This window comes from Euphorbia lathyris, chromosome 8 (genome assembly GCF_963576675.1).
Source record: "Euphorbia lathyris chromosome 8, ddEupLath1.1, whole genome shotgun sequence".
Lineage (NCBI taxonomy): Eukaryota > Viridiplantae > Streptophyta > Magnoliopsida > Malpighiales > Euphorbiaceae > Euphorbia > Euphorbia lathyris.
The window spans coordinates 26,131,121-26,154,451 of NC_088917.1; the positions used below are offsets into that span (position 1 = coordinate 26,131,121).

At 36.3% G+C, this 23,331-nt stretch overlaps 3 protein-coding genes across 9 annotated transcripts; 1 reads left to right on the top strand and 2 right to left on the bottom strand.

Annotated features, from left to right (window-relative positions):
* The first annotated feature begins 11,760 nt into the window (after positions 1-11,760).
* On the top strand, positions 11,761-13,022 carry LOC136202891 (1-aminocyclopropane-1-carboxylate oxidase 1). The gene is made up of 3 exons (XM_065993856.1): positions 11,761-11,877; positions 12,046-12,269; positions 12,355-13,022. The coding sequence occupies exons 1-3, from the start codon at positions 11,776-11,778 to the stop codon at positions 12,947-12,949; spliced, it is 921 nt and encodes a 306-aa protein (XP_065849928.1). The 5' UTR covers positions 11,761-11,775; the 3' UTR covers positions 12,950-13,022.
* Positions 13,023-13,489: 467 nt separating this feature from the next.
* On the bottom strand, positions 13,490-15,407 carry LOC136202890 (uncharacterized). The gene is made up of 2 exons (XM_065993855.1): positions 15,092-15,407; positions 13,490-15,007 (listed from the first exon to the last, which is right to left on the bottom strand). The coding sequence occupies exons 1-2, from the start codon at positions 15,280-15,282 to the stop codon at positions 13,717-13,719; spliced, it is 1,482 nt and encodes a 493-aa protein (XP_065849927.1). The 5' UTR covers positions 15,283-15,407; the 3' UTR covers positions 13,490-13,716.
* Positions 15,408-16,541: 1,134 nt separating this feature from the next.
* On the bottom strand, positions 16,542-20,289 carry LOC136202892 (uncharacterized). Of its 7 annotated transcripts, XM_065993862.1 has the most exons (8): positions 20,150-20,289; positions 19,859-20,069; positions 19,704-19,774; positions 18,268-18,391; positions 17,465-17,643; positions 17,323-17,381; positions 17,058-17,207; positions 16,542-16,793 (listed from the first exon to the last, which is right to left on the bottom strand). In XM_065993862.1, exons 1-8 carry the CDS (start codon positions 20,241-20,243, stop codon positions 16,647-16,649), a joined length of 1,035 nt encoding a protein of 344 aa, XP_065849934.1. In that variant the 5' UTR covers positions 20,244-20,289; the 3' UTR covers positions 16,542-16,646. The 7 variants fall into 7 exon arrangements, 6 of the variants coding, with proteins under 6 accessions (XP_065849934.1, XP_065849930.1, XP_065849929.1 ...); XM_065993858.1 differs by lacking the exon at positions 20,150-20,289 and having other exon boundaries at positions 17,323-17,378; positions 18,489-19,774; positions 19,859-19,936; XM_065993857.1 differs by lacking the exon at positions 20,150-20,289 and having other exon boundaries at positions 18,489-19,774; positions 19,859-19,936.
* Positions 20,290-23,331: the final 3,042 nt, after the last annotated feature.

Sequence of the window (23,331 nt, forward strand, 5' to 3'; positions counted from 1 at the left end):
GAGACTAGGAGAGTCGGGCATACGTCCTTCGGGAAGGAAGGCGGATGTCTCCATAGGGTGGAACCCTACGGACATTATGGGGGCCGGTGAGTGCCCCATAGTGCGAGCTCATTCTAGGGCGAGGCTCGCCCCACAGAGAGACCCTTCCGGGACGGAATACCGACAGAGGCATTGACGGGACCCTTCGGTAGGAGTTGGCTGGCCGAGACTTGGGGAAGTCGAGGCGCCACACGGGGCTTAGGCCGGGCCTAGGATTACCCCCGTGACAGATAGCTCCCATTTATATAGTGTTTTTAGGATTAATTTAGATTGTTTTTATTAGCTTCTAGTTAAGTTTTTGTATTAATTTGTTAGTTTTTAGTTAAATTTAGTATTTTCCTTTATTTATGGCATTTTCGGTGTTTTTAGGGATTTTTAGGGACCTTTCGTGCATTTCCAAACCAGACCCAAGCCTATTGGAGCATTTCCGGATCATTCAGGGACCATCAGAGCACTTTTGAGATTCGTCAGGGACCATTAGAGTACTTTTTGGAAGCCCATGGACCTAAACAAATAAAAGCCGGAGCCACAGTTCCTCAAATAGGACCTGTCTCGGCGAGACATCACCTGTCTCGTCGAGACAGGCCCTCATCTCGTCGAGACAGGCCTTGTCTCGACGAGACGAGGCGGGGGAAGGCGCGCCTGCGCCTTCCCCTTTGCTGAAATTCGCGGATCATGACCTTAAAAGCCCATTTAACACTTTGTAAATGCCATTTTTACCCCTGAAGCATTAGGGTTTCCTTCATAACTCTACAAATAGGGAGCTAATCCTAATCTTTCAGGGGGGATGAGCCACTCAATAAATTAGAGAACCGTTAGGGCTTTCTATCCTCCACAATGTAGATTTTTAGCTTTTAGATTAGATTTCCTGCTTTCTAGATTAGGTTTATTTCTGTTTTGTCTTTTCTTTTAAGAACAATTGATGGGAGAAGTTCCTCATCTTCTATTTTTGTAATCAGAATCGGCAAAACGGGTTTTGGATTTCTATCTCTTTCCCTTTTATCTTTTGCAATTATATTTAATTGAAGCTTTTTCCGTTATTCCTTTACTTCCTATTGCTATGATTAGTTTGTCTATGAATTAATCTCCATCCAATTTGGGATGGGGATGAAATTGGTTATATGAATATGTATGATTAGGGATCTAGGACCTTTGATTGATCAGTTTATGCATGTTTAATGCCTAGATGATATTAGGAACATGATTTATGCTAGAATGAACATTGATAATGATCAACTAGCCTGTTTATGTATATAATATGCCTAATGCCTGTGACCCTAACATTAAATAGGATTATAGATAGATGAGAACCTGACCACGGAATCGTCTATACTGAATCTGTATAAACCTGACTTCGCTAGAGACCACTAGGAATGAGGCTTTGTGGCTGGGCTACGGCTTTAGCCTTAGTTGTCAATAAACCTAATGCTTTGCATGACCTAGGGTATATGCCTAATCAAGCCGTCACCCGAATGCATGTGAATAGGAAGGACAATACTGATCATATTAGTCTTTTACTTAGGACAATTACCTTCAATCATTGGTAAAACATAAATCTGGACTCCTTAAACCCAAACATAGGATTCAATCAAAGGATTCCCCAGCCTAGATTGTGTCATCCATTAATTCACCTTCTACCCTGTCAATTGTTCGCTTTATTTTGTTATCTTTATTGCTTTCAATTAGATTAATTAGTTATCAAAAACCCAAACATTTATCCAACCCTCTAAACAATTAGATCATTCTAGGTAGATTTCCTAATTATAACAAATAGTCTTTGTGGTTCGATCTCGTGCTTAGCACAATATTACTTGTTGCGATAGGATACACTTGTCCTATTAAATGCTATATACTTTACGAGCATCAGCCATTCGATCAGCAAAGGCATGAGAGCTTTGCTGAGAGACCAAAGCAACTATTGTGTTGAGGAGTGATTTGATACTGGATAGCTCATTCAACAACTGCATTGTCTCGCTCAAACGATTTGACTCAGTAGAGGGAGCAAAGGTGGATGAGGCAGAGGCATGAGACTTAGCCATATCAGCTATAAGGTCAAATACAGCTTGAAGAAGCTTCTTCCCTTCAGAAGTTGCATTGAGGAAGGAAGGAGAGGAAGCTGGTGGTTGGACATTGGCAGTATTGGGTGGAGTCTGAACTGAGTCAGAGTGAGTCTCAGAGGCTGGTGCCTTAGTCTGTTTTGGTGGGATGGATGATGGAGGTGGAGGAGTTTGGGGAGTTGTATCCAAACCAGAATCAGGAGCCTCAATATTTTTAGAACCTTGCTCAGATGTGTTTGGAGCAATGGTTTGATTCTCAGAGTTGGTGCCCAGATTTGTTTAAGTGAAAGCATGTTCCCCGCAGTTAGGAACAGAGGCTTGATTTTCCTGTTGGGACTCAGGAGCCAAATTTTCTTTCGTTTGAAAGGTAGGGAAGGAATGTTGATGGAATCTGGGTTAAGATCAGAGTCTGGGTCAGAAGCATTGTCTTCAGCAAAACTGACTTTGAGCTTTGCACTTTTCTTCTTAAACCTCTTTTTAGGCTCATCATGTGGTGATTTGGATTTAGGAGTGGTGGCTGGCTCAACATATTGGAGAATATGTGATGTTGGAGGAGAAGGATTTAGTCCAGAGTTATGTCCTTCATCAAGAATGTGTTAAGTTCTTTTGTCTTTCTTTAGAGTAGGGCAACTAGACTTAATGAGACCAGGCTAATGACATTCAAAGCATGTAATAGGCTTTGAAGTTTCTTTTCTGAACTTGTTGTCACCATACTCATTCTTGGCTTTGTCATATTTTCGGAAGGGCTTCTTTCAGTACTTTTCGTTCTTCCGGAACATCCTCTTTATCTTCCGGGTAAACATAGCCATTTCCTCATCATCTGAGGAGCTGTCAATAGTAGATTCTGCCTTCATGGCCAATGACTTTCGTTTCTTGTCTTCTGACTTTTCTTTATTCTCAAAGCTCTTCATTAAGATCTCATGCATCAGAAGGGATCCGATAAGTTAGATCCTGAGCTTCTTCAACAATAGTCTTCTTTGCTTGCCAACTCTTTGGAAGGCTTCTGAGTATTTTCTTTACTTGTTCTTCTTCTGTGAAGGCGTTTCCGAGTCTTTTGATCTCGTTGATTATGTTAGTGAATCTGGCATTTATCTCCAAGATGCCTTCCCCATCATTCATTTCAAATAGCTCATACAATCCTATGTGCTGGTTCACCTTTGACTCTTTCACTTTGCTTGTGCCTTCATAGGTCACTTCTAGCTTCTTCCAAATTTCCTATGCTAACTCACATCCTGAGATTTTGTTATATTCTGCAACATCTAACGCACAGTGAAATATGTTTATAGCTGAGGCATTATTTTTCAAAATTTTAAGGTTATCTTCTAACCACTTAGCCTCTTCCTTTATGACTTTCTTACCATCAACCGTTTCATATGGTATGAATGGGCCTTTGACTATTGCTAGCCAGACACTCATATTCATAGCTTGGATGAAATTTTTCATTCTGTTCTTCTAGAAGGTATAATTTGATCCAAAGAATAGAGGTGGTCTGATGATAGACAAGCCCTCAGGCAAGATTTAGGTTGTTTCATTTTCAGGGAGGAAACGAGTGCTATTGACAACCATTTTGGGATCACGCTCAACATAGTGTTATCTTGTGTGTTGAGCTTTAGGCTCTGATACCACTTGTTGGTCCCTTATAATGTGAGAATTAGTTCATAGGGGGGGATGGGTTAGTGGAACTATTGCCAGTTTAAAAAATTGTCTAAGTAAAAATGTTTCTCACAGTTTCAATAACACAATACATAGGGGGTATTGTTTCTGCCCTTGATTCGGAAGGGAGCGCATCAGAGGGGCTTCCGAACTTAGTACGCGTTTAGACATAACTCTAACTGAATTGAATTTGATACTTCCGAAAAAACAAGCAAGCAATAATAAAGAGTAAGAGTTAGAGAAATGATACTCAGCAGTTTTATCCTGGTTCGGCCTCCTACCTACATCCAGTCCCCGGAATACCCTCTTCCGAGCTTTAATCCACTACTGAGCTCTTTAATGGTATTGAGAAATTACAGAGTACCTTCTTCTATAACCTACACTCAACTATCTATCTCTCTGTTTGCTTAATACCGAACAAACAGAAGAGCTTCTGAACTATTATAATCTATTGATGATTTTGTTCTGACTCATAACGCAATGAATGAACTTAGAAATGTTACATAAATGAGTACAATAATTGTGTAAATGATTTTGCTTTGTTTTAGAACTTCGAGTAAAATTCTTTCTGAATTTCAGTGTTGAAGATCGAGTTCCAATGTAGAAAGTGATGGGGCTTTTATAGTTATACTTCAAAGCATTGGTCATTTCGAATTTTGAAATAACCGTTGGAGGGAAATGGCTCTCCTGTCCCTTTCATCCTCAGAGCCCAATGTCAACAGCCAGTAGACTTCTTTCTCTTTTCCATTAATTTGTCTGTTGCGCTGTGCTTCAGAGCTTGGTCAGAGGCAGATTGATTGTTTAACCAAATCAAACAAACTTTTCAAATTGACCAGGGGACAAGCCGTTTGGAGCTTTTGAATCTTTCCTCATTTGGTGAAACTTTGTCAGTTGCACAGAGACAAATCATGAGCTTGTCTCACATGCTTTGATCCTTTGTCTTTCGAATCAGTCTTATCTTTGAGACATGGTATTGGAGCTTCTGGATCCTTTTGGCTATTGGCCTGAAGTTGATCCATGCTTTTGATCCATGGGCTTTTGATTCATCTCTCAAGGGCTTTTCTTATTTCTTTAATCTTATACTTAATTCATCAAAACACTTAACAAACACATTTGCTCAAATAAATCAACATTTAAATTTAATGTGTTATTAATTATGGAGATATTAATTTCGTTTAATATTTTGGTCATAATCAAAATTAAGGGTTATGCTATGCTTACTTTGTTTTTGACAAAGTAAGTCTTACTTTGTTTTTTCCACCATTGGATGGTTATGAACTTTGACAAAGTAAACTCATCCAATGGTAGAAAAAACAAAGTAAAGCTAACTTTGTCAAAAACAAAGTAAGCATAGAAGACACCTCAAAATTAATGTGGAAATTTTGTTTCAACACAGTGGTCATACAGTAAAAATGATAAGGTTCAATAGTCATGAGTGTAATTTTCCTATCATAACTAGGGGTATAAACGAGCCGAGCCCGAACCTAGGTAGGTTCGATATTGGCTCGTTAATATCTCGAGTCGAGTGCTCTCGAACTGGGATTTAACGAGCTTTGACCGAGCCGATTTTTAATCAAATCTGACCGAGCTTTTATCGAGTTTCTAACAAGCTTTAACCAAATTCATTATACATGCACAGAATAAGTAGAATAAAAAAAACAAAAAAGCCTTACAATATACTCAATACGAGTTTAAATATTTATAAAAAAATAATCATATGTTATTGTTGAGATTAAAGAATAATAGAAGGTACTTGTGGTCGGTGGTCAGAAAACATAAACTTTGAGAAAAATTTCAAACAATAAAATATATGTTAAAGTTTAATTTAACACAACATTAATATTTGTTCTCAACTTCTATTTTACATTTGGGTAAATTCCAAAAAAAACCCTGTGGTTTCATGTATTTCAAAAAAAAAACTCATGTGGTTTGTTTTTTTTTAAAAAAAGGACCGTGGTATACGCCGTTAAAAAAACGAAAAATGGCTTAACACCGTTTAAAGTGATGACGTGGCAAAGGGTAAAATTGTCCAAATTTCTTCTTCTTCTTCTTCTGTTACAGTTACAGTTACAGTTCTTCTTCTTCTTCTGAAATCTTTTTCTTCTTCTTCTGAAATCTTCTTCTGTTACAGTTACAATTCTTCTTCTGAAATTGATGAATTATACTCGCTGAATCAGTTGAATAACAACATCAACTAACTGATTAACGCCATTGATGACGAACAACATCCATTTTCACCCGCAGCCATTGATGACGAACAGCAGCCATTGATGAAAAATTAAGGAAGTTTTTTTAGGTGAAGGAATTGATGAACAACAGCCATTGATGATGAAGACGAACAACTACCATTCTAGATTCTCTTAGGTGAAGGAAAAGTAAAACATTTAGTGGAAGTTTTTTTAAGAAATCAGTTTAACGTCGTTCTAATTTTTGAATTTTCACCCGCTCAGCTTAAGAAATTGGGTTTTTGTTATTGAAATTTGGTAAAAAAACTTACAGTAGCCATTGCTGATGAAGACGGACAGCAGCCATTGATGATGAAGACGAACACACTCTAGATGCTTTTAGGTGAAGAGAAAGGTAAAACATTGAGTGGGAATTTCTTTTAAAAACAGTTCGTGGAATTTACCCTAAGTGCTGAGATTAAGAGTTTGGGGATTCAGGAGGATAAATTGCTACAACTTCCTTCGATTTCTCTCTCTCACTCTCTTCGATTTTAATTTCTGATTCGATAATATTATAATCGATCAATTTCAGAAGAAGAAGAAGAAGAGTTATTTTTGTTTTTTTGTTATTTTTATTTTTTTATTTTAATTCGGACAATTTTACCGTTTGCCACGTCATCACTTTAAACGGTGTTAAGCCATTTTCCGTTTTTTTTGTAATGACGTATACCACAGTCCTTTTTTTTTTTTTTTAAAAACAAATCACATGAGTTCTTTTTGAAATCCATAAAACCACATGGGTTTTTTTGGAATTTACCCTTTACATTTTTATATATACAAAAGGCTTAATGCTTCTCCAGTCTCATTAACTTGTCCAAATTGGTCATTTTACCCCTCCAACTCATCAACTGTTCTATTTACCCCTTTAACTCCATAAAAATGGTATTTCTCACCCCCTTAACTTGTCCAAATTTGTCATTTTACCCATTCTCAACTCATCGAATATCCTATTTACCCCCTTAACTCTATAAAAATGGTATTTCTCACCACTTATGATCCTATTTACTTTCTTAACTCCATAAAAATGGTATTTCTTATCTCTTTATAGTAGTCAAAAAAGTTGAAAAGAGAAAGAACGAATAAAAAATACAAATAACAAGAACATTAATATAAACAAGTTAAATACATTATATGTAGGGATAATGTACCAAAATAGTAGGGATAATGTACCAAAATAGGCCTATGATTTTTGGAGAAGTATCAATTTAGGTTCCACTTACAAAATAACATAAATATAAGTTTAACGTTTAAAAAAAGTTATCAATTTAGACTTCGATAACAGATTGTAAGGGGTGAAAAACACCACTTTTATGTTGTTAAGGGGGTAAATAGAACATTCTATGAGTTGGGGGGATAAATGGACAAGTTGAGGGGGTGAGAAATATCACTTTTATGGAGTTAAGGGGGTAAATAGGACATTCGATGAGTTGAGGGGGTAAAATGACCAATTTGGACAAGTTAAGAGGGCTGGGGAAGTATTAGGCATAAAAACAATTGAAACTTTTATTGTTGTTATTTAAGTGTTGGGTAAATTACACTCATGGTCACTGAACTTTATCCGTTTAACATTATGGACATCGAACTTCAATTCTTAACGGTATGACCATTGAATTTTACATTTTTTAACACCGGTGGCCACTCAATACCTCTAAACAACCGTTGACGGCCTAAAATAAAAAAATCAAAGCGTTAATGATATCCTAAGGAACTTTAATTCTTGAAAATTTTCATTTTGAGGCCATTTAGGTGTTGTTTGGTTAGGAGAGAGAGAGTGAATTTTTAGAGAGAGAGAAAGCTAAAAAAATGTGATTTTGGAAAATTAAAAATGTGATTTCATGGTAAATATCATTTTGAACAACTTTAATTCTTGAATATTTTCATTTTGAGGTCATTACTGGTCATTTTGAGGAGTTAATTAAAATTGAGTGGCCACCGGTGTTAAAAAGTGTAAAATTTAGTAGCCATACCATTAAGAATTGAAGTTTAGTTGCCACAATATTAAAATAGATAAAGTTCAGTGGCCATGGATGTAATTTACCCTTTAAGTGTTTTAATATTGTTAGTCTACGTTTTTTTTATAGTTAATCCGATTGTTTGGTTTGAAGTTAGTCAAAGTATTTTTAGGCGATTCTCTATCGATTAAAGTGTTCTGCATATACTAATATTCAAATTTATTTTTTTTAGTTTAAACGACTTGAAGTTATTATTATTTCTCTATTTCAAACCATAGCATATGATTGTGTCAGAGTGTTTCTAATTTTTTTTTTAAATGTTACAAAGTATAACAGGAAGGGATATCTTTGGTCCAGAGTCGGCCAAAGCTTCAAAGTCACGAGAGTTTATAAAAGGACTTAAGTTTATTTTAATATTCCTTTTATTATTATTCTAACATCCTCTCCTAAACTTAATGTTCTATTACTCCTTATAATATTTTCAAATGATTAAACACATCGTATTTTAACAATTTCGTAAAATTATTTGCAATTTGATTTTGCGTATTTATGTACTTCAGTGTTTCCTCCTTTTACTCAATACATTCTCTAGGAGTGGCAACGATACGGGGCAGAGATGGAAATACATGTCCCATACCCTCCCTAATTATTCCCAAAGAAAATAAGATCATTCACGTACAAGTAGGCCAACAAAATATCTGTATCTTTTACTTTCGCATACAAACTTCAAAATGTAAAAAAGGCTTCAAAGATTGTTATTGAAACTGCATAAAAGATTTAAAACTTAGTAGTTAAGCTACTTTTGGATAGATTGAAGAAACTCGATTAGGAATAGAACCAACCTCTCCACGCCAATTAGATATGTCAAAATGGATTACCATATTTTATAATTGTGTTATGTGATCTATTTATTCTACATGACTTTATATTATACTCAGATGTGTTGACTTGTGAGGTCCTGAATCTTGACCAAGAAAGAGAAAGCAGAACAATTTAACAATGAAGAGAGACATATGTATATTTACCCTTTTACCCTTTATATACACCTAGGTAGCGTTAAAAGCCCAGTCTACCTCTAGTGAGGTAGTTTAAACTTGCGGGGCTTTTACGAAATGAGTTTTTAAAATGTCAACGCCTGTTACTTGACGTTGTTCGAATCATATTTTTTTTTAATCCAAAATAAATTAATTTATATCATCTCATAAAAAATTATAATTAATTTATATTTATAAATTACAATATATATATATAGTATATCGGGTCGGGCCGGGCCGGACCGATCGAAAATTCATATAGTCCAAACCCGTCCAATTTCTAGCGGGTTTATACGGACTTGGTCCGGACCGGACATGACACCAATTTCATATGTCCAAACCCGATTAAATGGGTCTGGACCTGGATGGGCCGGACGGGCTCGCCGGCTCTAGCTCTAAGGTTAAAGTAGTACACCTGACCAAAATTTCCACAGAAGTTCAACTTTGGCTACCCAAAGCGTAAGGCATCAAGAAAAACCTGAGGCACTGAGCGAGCCATAGCCTGAAGAGCTAGGGAGTGCATCATCTCATATGTCAAACATATCTCTATAAACCGTATTTCTCGTGCCAAAAATTGGTTTTATAGTTCTAAGTGGTCATCCTACTTGGAACTAACAATGAAGTGTATCTATTTGTAGGCCTTGGAAGTGCAGACCTCACAACACATTGAGCATTCTCGTTGCTTGTTAGTTTTAAATAGGATAACTTACTATTAGAGCATAGTGTAATTTCTCAAAAAAATAAAATAAAATTTGAGAGACCTACAACTAGAGTTGGATAAAAGTTGTACTAACATATTAAGAGTTACTCCCTCCATTCTTTTTTATATGTCGTTTAAGGTTTTTCATCAAGACCAATGCAATATTAATGAGACTATTAAAATGACTAATGTACCCTTAATACTTTTCTCCTGGATCTCTACTTTCTATGCAAAATTTCTCTTTCTTATTAATTTTTATGACTTAATTAAGATAATTTGCATTAATAACTATATCTCTCTCTTACAATAAATAGGGGCAAATTAGAGAAAGTATTGTAAAAAGTGCATTGGTAATACAAAACGACATATAAAAATGAACAAATTCAAAAGTCCAAAACGTCATATAATAAAAAACGGAGGGAGTACCTCACAAGGAAAGTCGCATGAAAACCAAGCAGCTAAAGACAAACTTGTTGATTTGGAAAAACACTAGAGAATAAAAGACATACAATAATGGAGGATCAACCTAGAATGGCACATTGGTACATTTTATATCTCCCACAGTTTCACTTCGGCTGGTTTTCAGACTAATGTTAATCCTACCCACAGATTTGCTAAAAACCAATTATTTTTTAATCGGAAAAAGTCCATCTGGAAAGCCTTAATCTTTTTTTAACCTCTAATTACTACATAAAATAGCGATAAATTCAGTTAAAACAACGTTATTCATTTTATCTATATTTGAAATTGTATTTTTAATAACTTAACAGTTTTTTTTTTTATATGTGACTATACGATAAATTAGAAGAATTTGATTTTAAATAGTAAAAAATGTGATTTTAAACTTAAATGAATTAAGTAACACTCTTTAAACCGAGTTTGATATGCACGACTAACTTTTCTAATAATAAAAAAATTTAATGTATGTAACTATAATGCGTAAATAATTTATTAGTTCCCTAGTTTTTACCTAACACACTGTTTAGTCTCTCTATATTGAAAAACACATTATGAGACAGACAGAGTAACATGATCATTTTGTATTGTACTATGATTGTCTTGAAAACTAAGATATGTTCAGTTAAAAATCTAAAAAAATAGAAAAACGGACAAAAATGATTAATATTTACAAAAGGTACAAACCTTATAGGTTTTGTTTGGTAAAGAGCTTTTTGAAGTAAAATTAGAAGTTTGAGACATTTTAGAGGTTTTGACTAATCAAATCTCTAATAGTAGTGTTGGGTGAAAAGAAGTTTGAAAGAGTTTATTGGGTTCAAAAAACTAATTTTGAAAAAGCTAATTTTAGGAGCTTTTTCAATTAGCTTATTGCTCCATCTCTTTTTATGGACATTTTTTACCCTTAATTAATACTCTTTAATTCCCAATAAATGTTTTACCATGTCTTATTTGTCATTTTACACAAACAGCTATTAGCAATCAGTAAGTTTTACCAAACAAGTTCACACAATCCGCTAATCAAATCAGCTAACCAAAAAGGTAATCAACTAACAGCTAATTGCCAAACAGGGTCAATGTGTTTTTCAAAATAGAGGACTAAACAGTGTGTTATGCAAAAGTATGAGGACTAATAAATTATTTACCTAACTATAATTGATAACTCAACATGTCAAAATACAATATCAGAAACTTGATCAACTAAAATTGAAGCCTATAGATGTTTCTTTTTCCATATACGGTAACATATTATAGCCAAAAGCAATTACAAGGGGCGAAAGAAGCAGCCTAGCATGGGAATTTTGCCTTGGAAAGATGAAAAGTCTGCTATTCTTAGTATGCAAGTGACTAGTAGTGATCGTCTTGTCAGAAAACAAAAAAGAAAAAGAAAAAAACCATTAAAAAATGTATTGAATGACAATGATGAATTGAACATAGACCCATAGTTTTGATAATATTGGCAATCCCTAAAACTTTCCAATTTCATATTATTATTTACTGTTGACATTGGATTCACTTGCAACTAATCTAACTGTCTTACTAATTAAACATCATTAGACCCCCCCCCCCCCCCCCCCCCCCCCCCCCACTCCTTATGCCTATATATACTTGTCTAAGTTACCTATCTTTCATCAATCTAAGTAGCAAAGGAAGAAGCAAATGGAGATCCCAGTTATAGATTTCAGTCAGCTTAATGGTGAGAAGAGGAGCAAAATGTTAGCAGTTCTTCACGAAGCGTGCCAAAATTGGGGCTTCTTTCAGGTAGGGCTAACCTGCACACGATTATATTATATCTATAATCATCTAGAATATATAGATTTCATAACATGGTTATGACACGATAACTCATTTTGACATTCCTATATCACGAGTCTCTTCCTATGAAATCCCATCTCTAATGATCTCATATCATACTCTTAACTTATGCAGATTGAGAACCATGGAATTGACCATAAGTTGATGGAGAAGGTGAAACAATTGGTCAATTTGCACTATGAGAAGAACCTGAAGGAAAGTTTCTATGAATCTGAGATAGCTACACGCTTGAATAATGAACAAAATGCATCTGAAGTAGACTGGGAGAGTGCATACTTCATTTGGCATCGTCCAACATCCAACATCAATGAAATTCACAACTTACCAGAGGATTTTGGGTAAGTAATGAGGAGCTAAACTATATAAAAAGATTATTATGTAACATTCAACTTCAAGCTATTGACTAATCAATAAATGATACAGAAAATCAATGGAGGAGTACATTACTCAATTGATCGAGCTAGCAGAGAACATTGCTGCGCTCATGTCTGAGAATCTGGGGTTGGAAAAAGATCACATAAAGGAAGCATTCTCGGGATCGAAAGGTGCTTCTGTCGGAACAAAAGTGGCTAAGTATCCACAGTGTCCTCAACCGGAGCTTGTAAGAGGGCTTAGGGAACACACTGATGCTGGGGGAATCATCTTGTTGCTCCAAGATGATCAAGTTCCAGGACTTGAATTCTGGAAAGATGGAGAATGGGTGGCGATTCCTCCATCAATAAATAACAGAATTTTTGTGAACACCGGTGATCAGTTAGAAGTTTTGAGTAATGGAAGGTATAGAAGTGCTTTGCACCGTGTCCTGGCTGACAAGAATGGAAGCAGGCTCTCCATTGCTACCTTCTACAATCCTGCTGGTGATGCCATCATTTCTCCGGCTTCCAAACTCCTGTATCCTCATGGCTACAGGTTTCAAGATTACCTAAAGCTCTATTCCACAACTAAGTTTTTAGATAAGGGCCCTAGATTTGAATCCATGAAAAACATGAACAATGGATACAACGGTGCCAATGTCTAGAAGTGCAAGTTATGTTCTGTTCTCTAGTATTTCTGTGAGTTTCTATTACTATTTCCTGCATAAGAAATGACAATTTTGTCTAAAGGGCCATAGATCTGAATCCATGAAAAGAAAATGACTAATCAATATCATAGTGCCAATCTCTAGACCTGCAAGTTATGATTTTGTATAACTAATTCCCGCATAAGAAATGGCATATTTACCAATTAGAAACATTAATTACTTCCAACAATTCTACCATGTAAAACCTTCCCATAGCATGTGGGGAAGAACAATAACCTAAAATATTCAGATATAGTTTGTATTATCATTTCCAGTGTATTAGTTTATAGTACAGTGGCAGCGGTTCATGACTTCATGTGTTATCTTATGTTGGGAAAGGATAGAAAAGGCTATAAAAGAAGAAAAAGGAAGCTGGTGAATATAGCACATATGACCCACTAAAACTTTTTGTGCACATGGTAGAAAGAAGTGGTAAAGTAAGCTTGTAACTATATATAGATATATATATATACATAATATACATACTCACACTGTCACACATGTACTTGTAATTCTACCATTAATAAACATGAGCACGCATATCCAATGTCAACCTGTGCCTATAGATGTTCCATGACCACATAAATACAATAGCATTTGTAACTCCTTCGGATAAAAGTCCCAATTTATATGTAACTTGCCCCAAAACTAAAATTCAAAAATCCTCTAGAAGTCAAGCAGACCTATATCAACTATAAGAAGATAGTAAGGAAAACATTTAGTAGCTAAAAACTAGCCAATTTTGATAATATAGATTTAGTAACAAGCGTATTGGTCTGTTCAACTGCTTTTGTCAATAAGAGTTTGTGAGACTTCAGTAATAAAGAACATTTGGTAATGAAACATAACAAAAAGTTCCCAAACCTTAAAGATTTTGAGAAACTTTGAGCTAGTTCATGAACATGGAAAACAAGTTTATCAACTGAATCTTGTGTTAACTGAACATTACCTATCAATAAATTATGGAAAAGGTAAAACAATGATTCTGTCCATACCAGTTCGTTGGATATCAGAGATCTGTGGCAAGGAAGACAAATGAATCTTTTCTTACCATCTCCATCACACAGAAGCTTCTGAAGAAATGCAGAAACATGAACTGGATGCAAGCATTCCTTAAAAATCCTTGTAACAATATCACATATAGGGTTGTTGATACCACTGTTTCTCATTATCAATGGAAACAATAGTGCATATTCAGCAGCTTTTTGGTGAAGCTTGCAATAGTCTATCGATGCAGTAACTAGCACACGAGAAGCTGGCTTCTCAAGAATCAGCATCTTTGGAAGGATAATTGAACTGAGAACTTGGCTTGGCCACGCGAGCTCTTCTTGATCGGTACCATTTGCAAGATGAGAAACAACGATTGAAGCAATATCGTCATCCACATTCCATGGTTCAATCAAGCCCAAAACTGTGAATGAATCCCTTCCTCCTCCCTCAAGACAAAGCTCCCGAATTTGATTAGCTAATTCTATGGTTTTAGAGCGAGATTCAAAATTCAAAATCTGGTCTCTCAAATTAGTTGCCGTGTTTTGAATTTCTTGTGCTAGAGGAGCATTAACAGGAAGATCAATCTCCATTTTCTCCCCAACTTCATCTAAATTATCTCCTTCACTCTCTCCAACTTGATTCACTGAATGCTGTTCACTTTCATGGCTACTGAATACTTCTCTTGAATTCAATTCATCAAACGAAACAGGCAGCCAAGGGAGAACCAAGTCATCCGTGTTAGCCTTATCCTTAAGCCAACTAGGCAGCGACTCGAAATCAGAATGATCTCTCTCCGCTCCAGAGTCCAAGTTGAAGCCGGAAATCCACTCGTAGTTTGACTCGAACATTTCATCGAGCAGATTGCGGGCAGCAATCTTCACCCAGAAATCAACCTCCGGGTTTTCAATCAACATACTCCTGGCCAACATAGACAAACTCCGATTGCAAAACTTATCGCGATCCAAAGCAAGAAATGACAGAATTCTCGATTGCACCATGTCAGGGAGGGTTTGTATAAACATGACCCTATCAACAAAACAAGAACTAAGAGACATAGCATTTTAATTAAAATGACAAGCGAAACAGAGTTATTGGAGCCGAGATTCTCACCTCTTTGTGCTCGATGGAGATGTGTTACTGATAATGACATCGATAGGTTTGGTAAGCAAGGAGAGGAAAGATCCAGTAGTGATCGGAGTGGATGATGAGGCATTGAAAGATTGCTGCAACCACAGAGACGCATCGGTTTCAGGCGTTAAGGATTTGAGGAAAATGTCGAAGAGTGGAATCCATTGCTCCATTCCTGCCTTGATTGTCTTGACCGAGAAAATTGTGGAATTCTAAGAAACGAAACCGCGGGAAAGTTTTTTGGTTGCAACTTGCAAGCGGTTGTACCTTTGAGTCTATACAAAATTCGACTTGGATTTATAAATCAACCGAAGTTGAGTACCACAAAAATCAGTTCGAAAGCTTATTATAAGTTAATGAATAAACTCGCTTTTAATAATAATATTTTTTATATAAATTTTGAAATGTAAAATTATATAATTGTGTGTAAAATTTTAGTTTTGTAGGTTTTAAAATTATATAGTGTTCATTTACGAATAAAATTAGTGAAACGCTAAATGTTATTATGAAAAGCTAAAACAAATACCCTTTAAACATATAACTTTTCATCAAATATTATCATCCAAAATTTTTACATTTAATTTTATTTTGAAATTTTTTATATGTTAATATTAATTAAAGTATAAAATTTAGTATAAAAATTTAGTCAAATTTATAATTTTTCTTCCATAATATATACCTATAGATAAATATAGAATTAGATTTGTCCATGGTAATATTAAAACGCAAAACGTTAAATGCTCCATCGTCATTGTATGTTCTACTTAACGCCATATGTCGTGCATGCTTTACATGCGACAATGGCAAGGTGAGAACCAACCAATATCTTTCATTTCATGTGTTCCAAGTGTCGTGCATGTTAACCACACACCATGTGAGTGGAAAGTGTGTGTTGGTGCGTAGAGAATCTATCCATCGTCATTTTGATCAAGTTTTTGCAGTTTCTAATTAGCATTGGCAGTCAAAAGCAATTTCACTATTAGCGTTAATAGTCAAGAGTCATTTTTCCCTTAACGTTGGCGAGACATGTTCATGAACCCGCTGGCCCGCCTAGCCCACTCAAACCCGCTCCTTATGGGTTGAGTGTAGACATGTATATCTTCGAATTGGACCGGTCTAATCCAAACTCGCTCAAACCCGCACATACATAGGGCTGGACTTAAGACTTTTCTCAATTCGAAAGCCATTTATGTGAGATCAATCTATAAAATACATATAAGTCTATATTTAAACCATTTGAAAAACAGCCTAATACAGTGATAAAAAGGTACTTAAGGAGTTGACAATATTTTCTTGTGTTCTATCTGGATAGATTCTATCTAGGTACTTTTCTTATAAGAAATACATGCTTCAGAAAATACCCAAAACCTTCAAATCTAGGAATATGAAAATCGATTGTTTGTTATTTGTATTGTGAGAGAGACAAAATTGATAATCCTGCTCGCTCAGAACATGATAAAAAGAATAAATAAAATGCCCATTTAATATAAAATTAGCTAATTTAATCAGTGTATATATACAATTTCAGTCAAATTAATTAATTGTTGCCTGCAGCATAAAACTTAGATATTTCTGCTTCAAGCTTACGAATATTCTTTGCTGCTATAGTCCTTTCCGCTGCAGTACTTTCATTTGCATTCAAAATGGCAGTAAACTCTGAGATTTTTCTCTGGTTGCATTTGATCTAAAATCAAAGAAAAATCATAACGAGTACAAAACATAAAGCGAAAAAGAAATCTAAAGACTCTCCATTGCACATACACGAAAATAATTAATGTTTTTGCTGTAAATGTATTTTCGGCCACTAATTAGTCCAAAAAAGACCATCAATTCCGCAAAAGAACCACTCATGCCCGGTAATGCAAGGGAAGCTACAACACGAGTCATTTTTTGAGTCAGGGTCCCTATAGGACCCGGAACGGTGTATAAAATTCCAGAGAGAACATACCTTTCTATAAGGCCATCGACTCATACCATTTCTCCTGCAAATCTTTTTAACAACTGTAGGACACAAGTTCAATTGCCTCGAAGCTTGGTTTATCGGGATATCAAAATAATCTTTGAGATCGCGAAGATTCATCCTCGCTGCTCTCTGCCTCTGCACTACTCATCTCCCCAATCACAATAACCAAGTAAGAAGAACTAGAATGCACAACAACAAAATGGCTAAAAAATGTAGTATTAAAAAAGTAGGCTAAGATAGTAACTACAACCTGCTCTGCTAGATTTCTAGACGCTCTTTCCCTATTTCTTGGAGCCGGTCTTACTTCTTCTAATCATTTCGATTTCAAAATTAGAGATTGATTAGCAACATAAATTATTTATCCTCTTAACACAACATGACAAATTGATCACCTGAATCACTTGGTTCCTCACTGGTTGCATTTTCCTCCCATAGATTTCCAATTCCAACACATAAAGCTTCGTAGAAGATTGAGAGAGGATCTTGCACCAAAACTAATCCAGCCCTACTCTGATCATCACAGTACTGTTGCAAATATTCCTTTACATTCTCTATGCTTTTCTTACAAAAACTGCAAATAAAAAGTAATAATCAGAATTTTTTATAAATGTTTAATTTGACTCTTGAGATAAACGCTGAATATCATTTTAATTCATAGTAGAGATAGAGGGAGAGGGAGTCACTCAGGGTCCATCATCCTCCCCATTCTGGAGAGAAATATATACCAAAAGAAATTACAGACGGAATTTTCGTTGCTAAATATATAATTTTTATGAGGGATTTCACTATATTCAGAATCTGTATTTAGCGTAGTGATGGAATCGGCAACGAAATTACCCGTTGCTTATGCTTAATCCAAAAAAAATCTACAATTTTTAACATATTATTTCATTCATCCCCAAGTAATTGTTTCTTCCTCCACCACTCGTAAGTAGTGTCAATTTCTACAATGGTCCAGGATCACAAATACTCAAAGTTCATCTTTTTTAATGCCACTTGCAACACACCCGCCTAATTAAATAATGCCACTTGTACACATTTATTTCTTAACATCAATTATCTTCCATGAATTAGTATCCATCTTTTTTTGATTGGTAGGGTGCAAGTTCTCCTAGTGAAGTTGAAAAGACCAAATTGAACTATTATAAGAAATTAAAATCAGGAAGACAATAATAACATTATGAAAAAAACTCACTCAATCATGCGAAACTGAGACGCTGAAGGAACCATACTGACACGATCCTTAATTTCAAGAATAGCATGGCATATGATTCCCAATCTTCCATGAATTTCTAGTTTCGTAGCGCATTTGCCTGCCACTGTTAGACACACCAAAACACAAACATATATAATTAGTGCAAACATAAAATAAACAAGGCAAAGTAATAAAAACAAACAGATATATATAGCACAAACCATCACTGTGGATAATTTCTCTAAGAACTTGACAACAACTACACTGGTATGGGGCTGCTTCCGGTGGCCAAAGTGGAAGAGGCTGACTATCATCTAAAAACGTTGGTTGATCATTTCCCGCTTCTCTTCCCCCGTGAGTACTTGACGGCCCTGCTTCGTGAGACTGATGCGTTGTCGTATTATGGAACAGGGATGCTTCCGATGGCCAAAATCGAAAACGCTGCCCGTTATCTAAAAACGTTGGCTGATCATTTCCTGCTTCTCTTCCGTTGTAAGTACTCGACGACGGCCCTGCTTCGTGAGACTGATGGGGTGTCGTATTATGGAACAGGGATGCGTCTGACGGCCGAAATTGAAAAGGCTGCCTGTCGTCTAAAAACGTTGGCTGATCATTTCCCGCTTCTCTTCCATTGTAAGTACTCGATGGCCCTGCTTCGTGAGACTGATGCGTTGTCGTATTATGGAACAGGGATGCTTCCGATGGCCAAAATCGAAAAGGCTGCCTGTTATCTAAAAGTGTTGGCTGATCATTTCCCGCTTCTCTTCCGTTGTAAGCAGGCGACGGCCCTGCTTCGTGAGACTGCTGAGTCGTCGTATTACTTGGCCTGTTATAAATATGATTCCAAGCCATTGGATCATTAAAAAGGAAAGGAGGGACATTGGTTATTGGACCACCAAAAGGATTAAACGAAGCAGCGGGATCGTTCGTGGAAGATAAATTAGCAAGAGTAGGATTAGAATCATTCATGATACCGAAATAATCATAGTTATTGGAACTATCATATGGACCTAGAGGATCGGAGTCCCCCATGCTTGACAGAGAAAGAGTTCAAGTTTAGTAGTTTTAGTTTAAATGGAAATGAAGGGCTCTCAAGCACCATTACCAGACAAGTCTGGTGCTTGAGAGAAATGTGAATTAAAATTACAAAGAAAATTGGAGAATTTGATGAACGAGACAGGGATTTCCAAGAAAATTGGGGGGCGGGAGACAGTTAACTACCGTTGTGATTAGCGGTTAGGAATTTTTAAAAGGTGTAAAGGAGTTGTGATCCAGTGGTGCGTGATCTTTAGTATTGATCGTAGGTCTGGTTGCCAAATGCGATGTCGTTTTTAAATTTTTGACTCGGACATTTCATCGAACAGATTGCGGGCAGCATTCTTCACCCAGAAATCAATCGAAACCAAAAACTTAACAAGAGACATAGCAAATCTTACCGCGTTCCAAAGCAAGGAAGGGCAGATTTCTCGATTGCACCATGCCAGGGAGGGTCTGTATAAACATGATCCTATCAACAAAACAAGAATTAAGAGACATAGCAATTCAATTACAATGGCAAGCGAAACAGAGTTATTGGAGCCGAGACTCTCACCTCTTTGTGCTCGATGGAGATGTGTTACTGATAATGACATCGATAGGTTTGGTGAGCAAGGAGAGGAATGAAGCAGTGGTGATCGGAGTGGTTGATGAGGCATTGAAAGATTGCTGCAACCACAGAGACTCTTCGGTTTCAGGCGTTAAGGATTTGAGGAAAATGTCGAAGAGTGGAATCCATTGCTCCATTCCTGCTTTGATTGTCTTGGCTGAGAAAATTGTGGAATTATATGAAACCGCGGGAAAGCGAATCTGAAACTAGTCCTTTTTGGCAAAAACGAGTGCGCACCTTTAGAACGGACTGAGCGGCCCAAGGAGAGGATGGCCACCGCCACAAGGCATTTTCCGGCACACGTGGGTAACCCATGCAGCAGGGGAGGCATGGGTTGCGGAAGGAGTGTTTGACTGTTTGACTGTCGAGCTTGGAAACTGCAGTGGAAGGAAATAAATTAGTGACAATTAATCCAATTTTTTCTATGGAAAAAGTAAAAAAGTTTGTATAGGACTAAAAAAAATTATGATAAAGTTTTAGGGGATAATTACAAAACTAGCCTTATTTTAAAACTCATTTTAGCATAGTTCTCCAATTTTTTACAAATCTAGGTAGTTTCATTGTATTTGGACAAAAATACCCTTGTCTTCCTTATTCCTCCTTCTTCCCCATGAAACACATTCACCATTACTCATTCATCACACTTGCTCCACACTTTCCTTCTTCTCTTCTTTTTTTCTTTCCATTTTTTACAACACTTCATACAACAATCAAGTGAATAACAATCAAGTGAACAATCCAAGAGTTAAAGCTTTGTTTATTCATGTAAGTATGGTGTTGGGTTTGACCTAGATTTCAATTTTAATCTCAATACAATATTATATGTGTTTAATATGATGTATATAAGATGTATATGTCAAATTCAAACGAAAATAGTCTAGGGTTATGCATTTCGGACCCATTCAACCCATTGAAACTCTGTATTTTTTCAGATTTGTTGTGAACGTTTTTTTGGGATTTCCGACTTTGTCGTATCTGTCGCACCACGAAATAGTGCGATAATGGCCTGGTGGTCTAATGTTGTCGCATTTGTCGTATTTTTTCACGGTGCGACAGAATCCAGAAATATGAGCCTGTCGTACCTGTCGCATTTTTTAGGGTGCGACACTCTCTCTTAGTATAAGTTTGTCGCTTTTGTTGCATTTTTTCAGGGTGCGACAGACTCTCTTAGTATAAGCTTGTCGATTTTGTCGCATTTTTTAAAGGTGCGAAAGACTATCTGAGTATAAGTTTGTCGCTTTTGTTTGTTAATATGTGTTTTTTCTCAAATGTAGAAGTATGTCGTTTGAAACTGTTCCCTGTATGTTATTGTGGCACGACCATTGGAAAACCGTTCGAGAAGATATGACATACATGGGCGGTCAATCGAAGTTGTTCCGTTTTACAACTAACATCGATTTGCAAATGTTAAAAGCGAAAGTGTACACTTCAGTAAGTATTGATGCAACCGATTTTGAACTACATATCTCCATGCAGTCGACATACGGTCCAAACAAAGTTCTTGGAATAATAGCACCAATTCAAGATGATGAGGATGTTATGGTTGGAGAACTAGGATAAAAACGTAAATGGGTTTGTAATTGTCCCTTTTGATAAAGGGCTTGGTTTTGTTGCAATGTTTTAATAGATTTTTCAATTTTTATTAATTTTTTAGGTTTACCTTGATGTTTCTACTCTAGAAGGTGCATCCTCTAGAAAATCTTCGATAAGAAAGATATTAAAATTTCCATTTCATAAAATTTCACTCAATTTGTTTGTTTTCTCTCATTCACGAATTCTATTAATACGAAGGTCGGGTAACCATTAACATATCATCAATAATAACACCCAATCAATTAGGTAATTGTTGAGCCCCTTGAAACAGTAAAATTGCAGATGTTGAATCAGATGTTACCAAAATAGAATGAAACCACAATTATCAATAATTCGAATCGAATTCAAAATATCTATTAATTCTGCATAAAGTACCGGCATAGTTGATTCGATTGGTTATGCTCCAGATAGGTAAACTACTCCATTACAATCACGAATCACAAGTCCAAAAGATCCTTGAAAAGAACGAACTAAGAAAGGCATATCACAAATTAACTTAAAGTAGTGTGTAACTCGAGGTATCCAAAAAAACTGATTCAGAGACTCTTCCCCCGCCACTCGATACACCAGTCTCTCCCATCATTAAACCCAATCTTGTCAAACCAGAAGATATCGAAGCATTTCGTGTATCAGCTACAAGATGTGACACTACCTTACTAGCAGCACACCGCCCTGTCCATGCCATTACTGGCCGACCAGTAGCTACATGACCTACTGAAGCACCAACGCTATCCACCAACACACCTAAACTAGCAGCAATGATATTATTCTTTCTTATATAAATATGGATTGAACTTCTATCATACTCGTGGACAGAAACAGCAGCGGCGGCAACACGACCTGCGGTAAACTCTTAAACGGAAACAGTAGCAGGGTCTACACGATCTCCAACAGCATTGTCATCACCGATAATATTCACTTGAACAGAACCATCAACATTGTTGACAAAATCAGCAAAACCTCTAACACAAGCAAAACTCGATCGAACATCAGCACCCGTGCAAAGATTTGGACCTGCAACAAATCCATAAATCATTTCCAATATCGCAGCAACTAAGAGACATATCCCAACCCCTTCTTCCCGTGATTTAACTGGTTCCTTTCATACCAAATGGATGAAATTAAGCCACAAAAAATAGCAACTTTTTCCCTTGATAACAAATCGAAAATAGCAGCAAACCATTCAAAACAGTCAGTTCCTGAAATTTTGTACACTAGACACAACATATTTCAATGCTTCGAATACAATCTAGTGCCTTTGCAATCCTTGAATTGGTGCTACTATTCTAAGAACTTTGTTTGGACCGTATGTCGACTGCATGGAGATATGTAGTTCAAAATCGGTTGCATCAATACTTACTGAAGTGTACACTTTCGCTTTTAACATTTGCATCGATGTTAGTTGCAAAACGGAACAACTTCGATTGACTGCCCACGTATGTCGTATCTTCTCGAACGGTTTTCCAATGGCCGTGCCACAATAATATACAGGGAACAGTTCCAAACGACATACTTCTACATTTGAGAAAAAAACACATATTAACAAACAAAAGCGACAAACTTATACTCAGATAGTCTTTCGCACGTTTAAAAAATGTGACAAAATCGACAAGCTTATACTAAGAGAGTCTGTCGCACCCTGAAAAAATGCGACAAAAGCGACAAACTTATACTATGAGAGAGTGTCGCACCCTAAAAAATGCGACAGGTACGACAGGCTCATATTTCTGGATTCTGTCGCACCGTGAAAAAATACGACAAATGCGACAATATTAAACCACCAGGCCATTGTCGCACTATTTCGTGGTGCGACAGATACGATAAAG

Bases quoted from the DNA above. Each gene is read 5' to 3' on its own strand.
- LOC136202892 (XM_065993857.1), bottom strand. From the start codon at position 19,299: ATGGGGGACTCCGATCCTCTAGGTCCATATGATAGTTCCAATAACTAT. The intron at 17,382-17,464 runs GTGATCAATTTG...CGAAATGATTAG, and splicing joins TGAGGAACCAAGTGATTCAG to AAGAAGTAAGACCGGCTCCA. The intron at 16,794-17,057 runs GTATGTTCTCTC...CTTTGATTTTAG, and splicing joins GTCGATGGCCTTATAGAAAG to ATCAAATGCAACCAGAGAAA.
- LOC136202890 (XM_065993855.1), bottom strand. From the start codon at position 15,282: ATGGAGCAATGGATTCCACTCTTCGACATTTTCCTCAAATCCTTAACG. The intron at 15,008-15,091 runs GTGAGAATCTCG...TTTTGTTGATAG, and splicing joins TCTCCATCGAGCACAAAGAG to GGTCATGTTTATACAAACCC.
- LOC136202891 (XM_065993856.1), top strand. From the start codon at position 11,776: ATGGAGATCCCAGTTATAGATTTCAGTCAGCTTAATGGTGAGAAGAGG. The intron at 11,878-12,045 runs GTAGGGCTAACC...TAACTTATGCAG, and splicing joins AAAATTGGGGCTTCTTTCAG to ATTGAGAACCATGGAATTGA. The intron at 12,270-12,354 runs GTAAGTAATGAG...TAAATGATACAG, and splicing joins AACTTACCAGAGGATTTTGG to AAAATCAATGGAGGAGTACA.